Raw genomic sequence first — 9,363 nt, forward strand, 5'->3', positions numbered from 1 at the left:
CCTGTCACCCTGGCTGGAGCGCAGTGATGAAATCATAGCTCACTGTGGCCTCGACCTCCAAGGCTCAAGTGATCCTCCTACCTCAGCCTCCTAAAGTGCTGGGATTACAGGCATGAGCCACCATGCCCAAGCTCACATGCTTGTTTCAAAATAGGAATTGCACTGGGTGCAGTGGCTGACGCCTGTAATCCCAATACTTTGAAAGTCCAAGGGGGGCAGATCAACTGAGGTCAGGAGTTCAAGAACAGCCTGACTAACATCGAGAAACCACGTCTCTACTAAAAATACAAAAAACTTTGTTGGGCATGCTGGCGCAAGCCTATAATCTCAGCTACTCGGGAGGCTGAGGCAGGAGAAGCCCTTGAACCCTCGAGGCAGAGGTTGCAGTGAGCAGAGATCATGCCACTGCACTTCAGCCTGGCAACATAGTGAAAGTCCTAGGGGAGGGGAAGCAACTGCACTGCCAGGTGTGGTGGTTCACGCCTGTAATCCACAGCACTTTGGAAAGCCCAGGCGGGCAGATCAGGAGGTCAGGAGATCCAGATCATACTGGCCAACATGGTGAAACCTCCTCTCTACTAAAAATACAAAAATTAGCTGGGCGTGGTGGCATGCCCCTGTAGTCTCAGCTACTCGGGAGGCTGAGGCACGGGAATCACTTGAAACCGGGAGGCAAAGGTTACAGTGACCTGAGACTGAGTTACTGCACTCCAGCCTGGCAACTGAGCAAGACTCTTGTCTCAAAAAACAACAATAAAAAACAGGAATTGCATTGGGTCAATTAAGAGTCATGAAATATAATTTATTCCCCCAAAGTCTGATTGATGAAATGTACTTGCAAATCGAGGTCAATGGCTTAGAGCTTTTTTAAGGGGCTGTGGAGTAGAAAGGTTTGCTCAGCCTACGTATTCAAAGCAATGCCACATGGTGTCACTTGTACACACTCTCCTCAACTTTTTCTGAAGGGCTGTGAATGGGGTGGCATGACAGCCAAAAGTAAGATTATCACCTAGACACCTGCGGCCACACCCTGGGATGGGACAACGTTCCACAATACAGGTCACCCTACCAAACACACAGCATGCTTTCCAAACCAGATGCCAGTTTAACAACTTATTGCGAGAGCTGGAGGTTGGTACATAACATAGGACACTGTCCTCCCAGTATCAGGATGTCAGGAAACCTTAGTCACTGGCATGTAATCAAAACAGACGGGCCTGGATTTTTTGATCTTCCAAGGCAGGCAGAAAAATCACATGACCTGTCCTGGTTTTACAAGGGAGCCTCTTTCTAAATAGCTTTTAGATTCTCAATGACCCAAAGAGAATCAGGGATCACCACCTTGAGACTGGGGCACAACACTTGCTCCCAGAGCTCCTGGCAGATAACATGGGCTCCTTCCAAGGACACATGATCATCTCTGAGACTATGAACAGCTGTGACCTCACAAGTGTCTCCACCCCTCAAGGGGTGTGCTAAGAACTGAATTCGGCCGGTCGCGATGGCTCACGCCTGTAATCTCAGCACTTTGGGATGCCAAGGTGGGGGGTGGAGAGCCTGAGCTCAGGAGTTCGAGACCATCCTGGGCAACATGGTGAAACCCCATCTCTACTAAAATACAAAAATCAGCCAGGATTAAGTGATTCTCCTGCCTCACCTTCCCAAGTAGTCCCATGCTAGTAGTCCCAGTTACTTGGGAAGCTGAGGCAGGAGAATCACTTAAACCGGGGAAACAGGTTGCAATGAGCACAGATCATGCCAGTGCACTCCAGCATGGGCAACAGAGTGAGATTTTGTATTTAAAAAAAAAAAAAAAAAAGGCTGAGCATGGTGGCTCAGGCCTGTAATCCCAGCAATTTGGGTGGCTGAGGCAGGCCTATCACCTAAGGTGGAGAGTTTGAGAACACCCTGACGAACATGGTTAAACCCCATATCTACTAAAAATAAAAAAAATAGCCGGGCATGGCAGCATGTGCCTGTAATCTGTTATTCGGGAGGCTGAGGCAGGATAATTGCTTGAACCTGTGAGGCAGAGGTTGCAGTAAACCAAGATCACCCCATTACACTCCAGCCTGGGTGATAAAACAAGACCCCGTCTCAAAAAAAACTGAATTTGCTTTACACAGACACAGGCAGAGCAGAGTGAGGACCCAGCCCCTTGCAGCTAGTGCCCTACTGGCTGCCAAGCCCGGCCCTTCTGGGCAACACAACACAGACAAGTTGACGCTACTTCTCACGGTGGCTTCTCCCAGACGCCCCTCTTCCCGTCCCATGTTGGACACTTGCAAGTCTCTGTCTCAGGGGTGTCATCACTGAATTCTGGAAGCATCCCTGCTCTGGCTCAGGTTGGTGGATTTCTCCATATAAGAAACATACTAATTACTTTTTCCAACTTACAAATAAAAAGGTAAAATTACCAATCCTCAAAAGTAGACCTCTCCTAAAGAATTTCAACACATCTGACTTATTAGCCGAGGCATGTGTTAACTTACTAGAAAGATGGCATAACCGACTTTCTTGCCTACGTGTGACACTTAAAACCCTGCTTCTCCAACTTTCTTAAGTACAAATTAGTTCAGAACAATTAATTAAAGCAGGTGACATTTAACGCTGTCATAGGGGTACATGGCAAGAAATACGTTGTTACAACTCTTGTTCTCAAGGGTAAAATTTCTTTGCCTTGGAAATCAAACAGGATACCCACTTGTTATTCATGCAAAAAACAAACAGGCTGGGTGAGGTGGCTCACACCTATAATCCAGTACTTTGAGAGGTTCAGGCAGGAGAATTGCTTGAGGTCAGGAATTCCAGACCAGCCTGAACATACCAAGACCCCATATCTACAAAGCTTAAAATAAAAAAAAAAACAAACAAATAAAACAGCCAGATGCAGTCATGCCGACCCTGTGGTCCCAGCTACTTGGAAGGCTAAGGTGGGAGAATCACTCGAGCCCAGGAGTTTGAGGCTGCAGTGAGCTATGATCATCCCACTGCACTACAGCCAGGGCAACAGAGCAAGATGCTGTCTCTTAAATAATGTTTAAAAAACACAAAGCACTAACAAAAATATACTTTACAAAATACCCAAAAGAAATTTTGAGCCGGGCACGGTGGCTCAAGCCTGTAATCCCAGTACTTTGGGAAGCCGAGGCGGGTGGATCACGAGGTCAAGAGATCGAGACCATCCTGGTCAACATGGTGAAACCCCGTCTCTATTAAAAATACAAAACATTAGCTGGGCATGGTGGCGCATGCCTGTAATCCCAGCTACTCAGGAGGTTGAGGCAGGAGAATTGCCTGAGCCCAGGAGGCGGAGATCGCGCCACTGCACTCCAGCCTGGGTAACAAGAGCGAAACTCCGTCTCAAAAAAAAAAAAAAAAAAAAAGAAATTTTGAGTTAGTTATGAAAGTCTATCAATGTCTTTGTCTGGAAAACAGGCTTTTACTTCCGAAAGGATCAAAAAAACACCATTAGGTTAACGTTAAAAGCAGTAAAACTAAATGAGCTGCTATCAAAGCAATACTGTTTTATGGCTTAAGCATCTTTCTCAGGGCCACTTGCCAGCCAGCCATCTCCTGCACCACTGTTTATTCCCAGAGCACACTGAAAAAGTGTTTCCTGAATGAGCAACTCCCACAAATAAATTTAACAAAATGGAAACCTTAAGATGGTCACCTTGACCTGGTGTGGTGGCTCACGCCTGTAATCCCAGCACTTTGGGAGGCCGAGTCAGGCGGATCACCTTAAGTCAGGAGTTCGAGACCAGCCTGACCAACATGGAGAAACCCTGTCTCTACTAAAAATACACAAAACTAGCCAGGCTTAATCTCAGCTACTCAGAAGCCTGAGGCAGAAGAATCACTTGAACTCGGGAGGCAGAGGTTGTAGTGAGCCAAGATCTCGACATTGCACTCCAGCCTGGGCATCAAAACAAGGGCAAAACTTCGTCTCAAAAAAAAAGAAAAAAGAATAAATAAAAAAAAAAAACTTACTTCATGAATGTGTATGGAAGGGTTAAAAAAAGGAAAAAAAAAAAAAACACAAGACAGTCACCTTGAGAGCAAATAAGCTGAGTGTGGAGGAGGCACCCCAACATCCAACCCACCCGCACTGTAGCAAATGGGGCAAAAAGTGCATGGTTCTTATGCAAGCCAAGGGACAGAGGTGACCAGAAAGGCTTGGGGGAAAGGTGGCCCCTGGGTAGGATTTTGAACCACTTTCCTGGGTTATTTGTCCTGTTTGTGTCCACACAAGTGCACATGTGCTGGGAGCCAGTAGCAGCAAGGAAGCTGGGGCCATCCTGAGCGCCTGGCTATGTGACTTCCTATAGGGAAGGTAGGACAAGAAGTCCTTTTCAGCAGGGCAGGGGCAGGAGAGAAGTCCAGTTGGGCAACAGCTTTCATAGCCCGTGGGGTGGGGCAGGCTGGAAGCAGGACCAGGAGAGAGGCTACCACCACAGCTGTAGCACAAGGCAGCAAGGGCCTGCTTTCAGGGGATGTCTGGAAAAATCAAACGGGCCTGACAACAGGATATGGGATAGAGGCATGTGTTTTCAAGACTGACTCCCAACATCTGCACACTCAGGGACATGGTTTCCCTGCCACTATCTATTGCTCCACCTCCCCAGACTCATCGTAGGGAGCTCTAGCATTCGTTGAAGAATCATGAGAAGGCCACCAGGCTGACCACAGCTAAGCACCAGTGGCAGATGGCACCAAATCCATTCGACTTTTACCACAGAGCAAATTGTTCTCAAAACATTACACCTTTAAACCCTAACACTAAAAATAAATTAAAAAAAATATATATATATATATACATATATATATATATTTTACACCTTTAACCTAAAATTCCAATCCAGGCACATCAAGCCCAAGATTTCATGAACAGGATTGCCTAGGCGGAGGCCGCATGGCTTCTCCCTAATCCACACAGGATATAGTTACTGTGGGCCCTTTCCACATAGCACCCATCTTCAATGGCCCCACCTGTGGTGTGTGCCCCACTTTAGTTCTAACATAAGCGTAATGTTTTCTTAGCTGCAAAAGCCCTACCATCAAAGCAGCACCATGCACTGAATAGCTCCTATGCTCCAAATTCCGTGCCAGGCCCTTTACATGTGCTTGGCAATTCCAGTCTGACAACAACCTTGACAGGCACGAATGACCGCTTTTAAGGGATGGAGAAACTGAGGCACCAAGAGCTTAAGCAATGTGCATTAGGTCCCACAGCAATTAAATGGCAAAATCCGGATTCAAACCCACGCCGGACTTTAAACCCAGACTGTCTTAGCCACCACACTGTCCTACAATGAATTTTAACTTAATGACCTTGTTCACCTTTTTCAAAACACTAATTCAAAAAAAAAAGGATACGTTCTTCCTCTATTTGCTAGTAGCGATCATTTGATCATAGAGAAAAAAATTAATAATCAGCATCAGCAGCCAGAAATAAGGAGAGCTGAAGCCTGGGGAATAGCTTTGAATCTTATCAAAACCTGACATGCTCATACCAGAGAGAGATGCTAGGTTTGGCCTAATTTCTTCTGTACTGGGTTCTCTGAGCTCATGTTCATCTTGTAGCTTTGCAAAGAATTATCTTAGCAACATAAGCCAATGTAAGGAAAATCAACACCCTTGTATTTGACTTTTGTCTTGTTACAGTGCTGTTTGAAAGAATTTTCTAATTAGTTATAATTAATTACAACAGCACAAGCTTATACAGGTGGGTGTGTGCAAGAGAAGTCACTTTCTGTTCACAAACGTGCTTCAGCGGAAAAGTAACTGCACAAAGTTTGGAAGAAACCCCACCACTACCACCCCTGTAACAAAACACAGAAGCCTGTTATCAATTATTTTCAGAATCTGCATCTGACCCATTAATTTGCTCCTAAGAGCAGCAGTCTAAGTATCGTACAAAAGTCAACACCTATCCCATTCGTCTCAGAGCTGACACTCTGAGACTGCTCACACGAACAGAAGAATCACACCAGGGAAAAAAACAGTTTGTTTGAAGGGGCAAGGCCTCCGGATAACTTCCTGTTGATTCAACACCCTCTACATGGACCAGATGACCATACAGTATTCAGAGGACAGAGACTGTACAAGTCATTCCTTCAGCCCCTAGACCTCTATGGCCAAAGTTAGAGAGGCAATAAATACACTGCCAAGCCACCTTATTCCTGGCCAGACCTAATCATGCCACCACCTCCACAACCTCCACAGCTCTATCTGCCTTGCAACTAGAAACATGCAACTGGCTGCTTTCAAGCCTTACAGGGAGTGTGTGGTCGCAACCCCAGCAAACTGCCATCAGCCCCTCACCTCTTCCCTCTCCGCACTTCACCCTCCACTTTCCTAACTGCTCCGGCATTTTTAAAATAACTATTCCAGAGCACTGCTGTTTTAGTGAATATGCAAAGGTACGCAGAGTTCGCTCAAAAGCAAATGCGACCCCAAGAATGTGAGGCCAGAGAGCAAACTCATACTGACCTATTGAAAGAGAAAAAATAACCAACCTAACCAGTCTCCCAGGTTCCTTCAAAACCACCCTGCCCAGGAGGCGCAGGCAGGACACTCCTGGTTTATTAAGCCTTCCCTTCCTCAAGGTGTTCCGATCCTGACAGTTCCCAGCTGCTGGTTCTGTAGAAACCGAGGCAAACACAATAAACAGGTGCAAGCCTCTAGCTCTGACCCGGACTCCACCCACAGCCTGGCCCATGAAGCGAATGAGTTGATAACAGATAAATTTCTCCGTTCTGGCTTTTCACAAAAGTATTCTTTCACTCTTTGAGATCCTAAGTCACATTCCCATCGTAAGCCTAGCACCACATTTCAGGAGTGAAAATGCTGAAAACAGATGGCCTAAGCTAGTTTTTTAAACCACACACCTGTGAGTACTCACAGGGTACTACTACACCCTTATGCGATCCCTACAAGACAAGGGATCTTATGGATAATGAAACAGACAGGTGCCCACTCAGAAGAAATGAGTTTAAGCAATCAGCATTATTAACTAAAACCTCTGCCATCGAATTTGAAATTCTGGTAAATTGTCCTAGGGGTTACCTTTCCAATACAAACCGTAATATGAAAACAAAACTTCACTTCATGAGAAAAGAAAAGTATCCTCGGAAACATGCATAGGGACTGCTGAATTCCTAAAAATTCAACACTCTCTAGTCTTTTAAAGGCAAAGACCGGACAGGCACAGTGGCTCGCACCTGTGATCACAGCACTTTGGGAGGCCGAGGCGGGCGATCACCTGAGGTCGGCAGTTCGAGACAAGCCTGACCAACATGGAGAAGTCACATCTCTACTAAAAATACAAAATTAGCCAGGCGTGGTGGCGCATGACTGTAATCCCAGCTACTTGGGAGGCCGATACAGGAGAATCGCCTGAACCGGGGAGGCACAGGTCGAGGTGAGCAGAGATAACGCCACTGCACTCCAGTCTGGGCAACAAAAGCAAAACTCCGCCTCAAAAAAAAAAAAAAAAAAAAAAGGCAAAGACCTTGAAATTTGTGGACCTAGGGGTCATTTTCCAAAAGATACATGCTCTGCATTAATGTCTCCGTTTACTAATTCTCAGTAGTGTCCAAAAACACTCGGAAAGTGGTACGACATTGTCACGGGAAATCCATATGCTCGTGTATTTGCCTTGACTACGGGAACTGAAAAGCAACCTTTCTTTTGTTTTGTTTTAGATGGGCTGCAAAATATAGCATAAAAGGAATACACAAAATTCTCAGTAATGTACTTCTGTTCAGCTATTTGTTAATCACATATGCCAGGCGCTCTATTGCTGCTTTGCTGGGGCCAAGTGAAATAGATAACTCAGTCCGTGGCGTGGACTCCGCTCTTCTGTCCCTCATTACCACCACTGATTAAGTACCACCGGGGAGTGCCTGGTGCAGAATCCCAGCGACTTTGCCATTTGCAACCTGGCCTGCCATTTTCTCAATGACCATCCAATTACTGGCAGTAAGTTATTCAGAGGGGAACACCAATCACGCTTAAGTGTTCCCACCAACCGGTGTGCAGCGCCCCACACTTGCAGCCACCTCACAGGATAAACACTGCTTTTCCTGAGCTCCCTTAGAGCCTCATTCATTGACGCACCCCAAGATCCCTTGCTAAAAGCAAAACTAGAATAAAGCATTCCACGTCCTTTTCATTCAGGTGGCCTCCATTTGACTCCCGACAGCCTGAACCAGTCACGCAGGTTAAAAAAAAACTTTTTAAAGACCATTTGGGCTTTGCTTTGTTCAGCAGAATGCGCCATGAGAAATAAAAAGTGCCTTCCAATGACCAACTCCGTAAATCCAACACCCTTCTCTTTACAGTGTTTTTACATGCAACCTTTATAACCAAGATTCCGTATCTCAATTTCAGTGCCTTGGAAAATTACTGCCACATCGACAAAAAAGTGAGTTACCTTTCTAGTCAGGTTTGATTCTGAAGCAGGCGCCATGTGCGGCAGGGCTTTCGCACGGTTGTAAGCACACACCTGACCGGATGCTGGCTACACCACACACTGCCAGGTGCCAAACTCCCCGAAAAACAGGTGGACTCGGAAACCAACAGAGCCCAGGACAGAACTCTGGGCCAGTCCAAAGCCTGACAAGATCTGCGTTCCTTGCAGGTGTTTTCGAATGTAAGCCCGACGCTAGGCAGTGCTGTTAGAAAGTGATTTGGAGGAGCGCTTCCGAGCCATGGCGCGCCCTCCGGGGGAGCGCACAGGAGCAGGTGCGGGCGAGCCCCGCGCCCGGGGAGGTCAGGAGTTCGCCAGCCAGACCGGATCCAACAGGACGCCCCAGAAAGGGGACGGTCCCCGGAGCCCGCCTCCCAACCTGAGCGAGAAAACACCTCCGTCCCTATGCAGCCGGAGCGTTCTAATTTGCAACTCCGGGCGCTTTGTGCCGGGGAGGCCCGGCGGACGCGGGGTCGGGACAATGCACCCGGCCGGGGTCCCAGCGGCCGCCCCCCGCTCGCGGGCCCGGCATGACGTTGCAGCCTCGCCGTGCCGGGCCGGGAGGCCAGGCCGAAGCCCGGCGGCCGCCCGGGGCCTGGTTAAAGATGGCGAGCCCCTCGCATGGCTCCCGCGGCTCCCCCGGCCACAATGAAAGGCTCACCCCGGCCCCACCGCGGCCGGCCCGCGGGCCTCACCTTCCATCTCCATGTCCTCGGGCTCGCTCAGCTGCTGCTCGCCCGCTTTCTGCTGCTGCTGCTGCTGGTGGTTCATGTCGGCCGCGGCCTGGGCCTCGCCTGCGGCCGGGGGCCGGGGCTGCGGGCCCGGCGGGCGGGCAGCGGCGAGCCGGGGCGGCGGCGGCGGCGGCGGCGGCGGGGCGGCCTCCTCCT

At 48.3% G+C, this 9,363-nt stretch overlaps 1 protein-coding gene across 1 annotated transcript in view; it reads right to left on the reverse strand.

Annotated features, from left to right (window-relative positions):
- Nucleotides 1-9,319, reverse strand: part of USP7 (ubiquitin specific peptidase 7) — a 71,540-nt gene extending 62,221 nt beyond the window's left edge. Inside the window, exon 1 of the mRNA XM_032258083.1 lies at nt 9,172-9,319. Coding sequence (XP_032113974.1) covers nt 9,172-9,247 — 76 coding nt within the window. The 5' untranslated portion in view covers nt 9,248-9,319. The remainder of the gene's footprint in view (nt 1-9,171) is intronic.
- Between the last annotated feature and the right edge of the window lie 44 nt (nt 9,320-9,363).

Source organism: Sapajus apella, unplaced genomic scaffold, assembly GCF_009761245.1.
Source record: "Sapajus apella isolate SASKATOON/1434 unplaced genomic scaffold, GSC_monkey_1.0 scaffold99, whole genome shotgun sequence".
Lineage (NCBI taxonomy): Eukaryota > Metazoa > Chordata > Mammalia > Primates > Cebidae > Sapajus > Sapajus apella.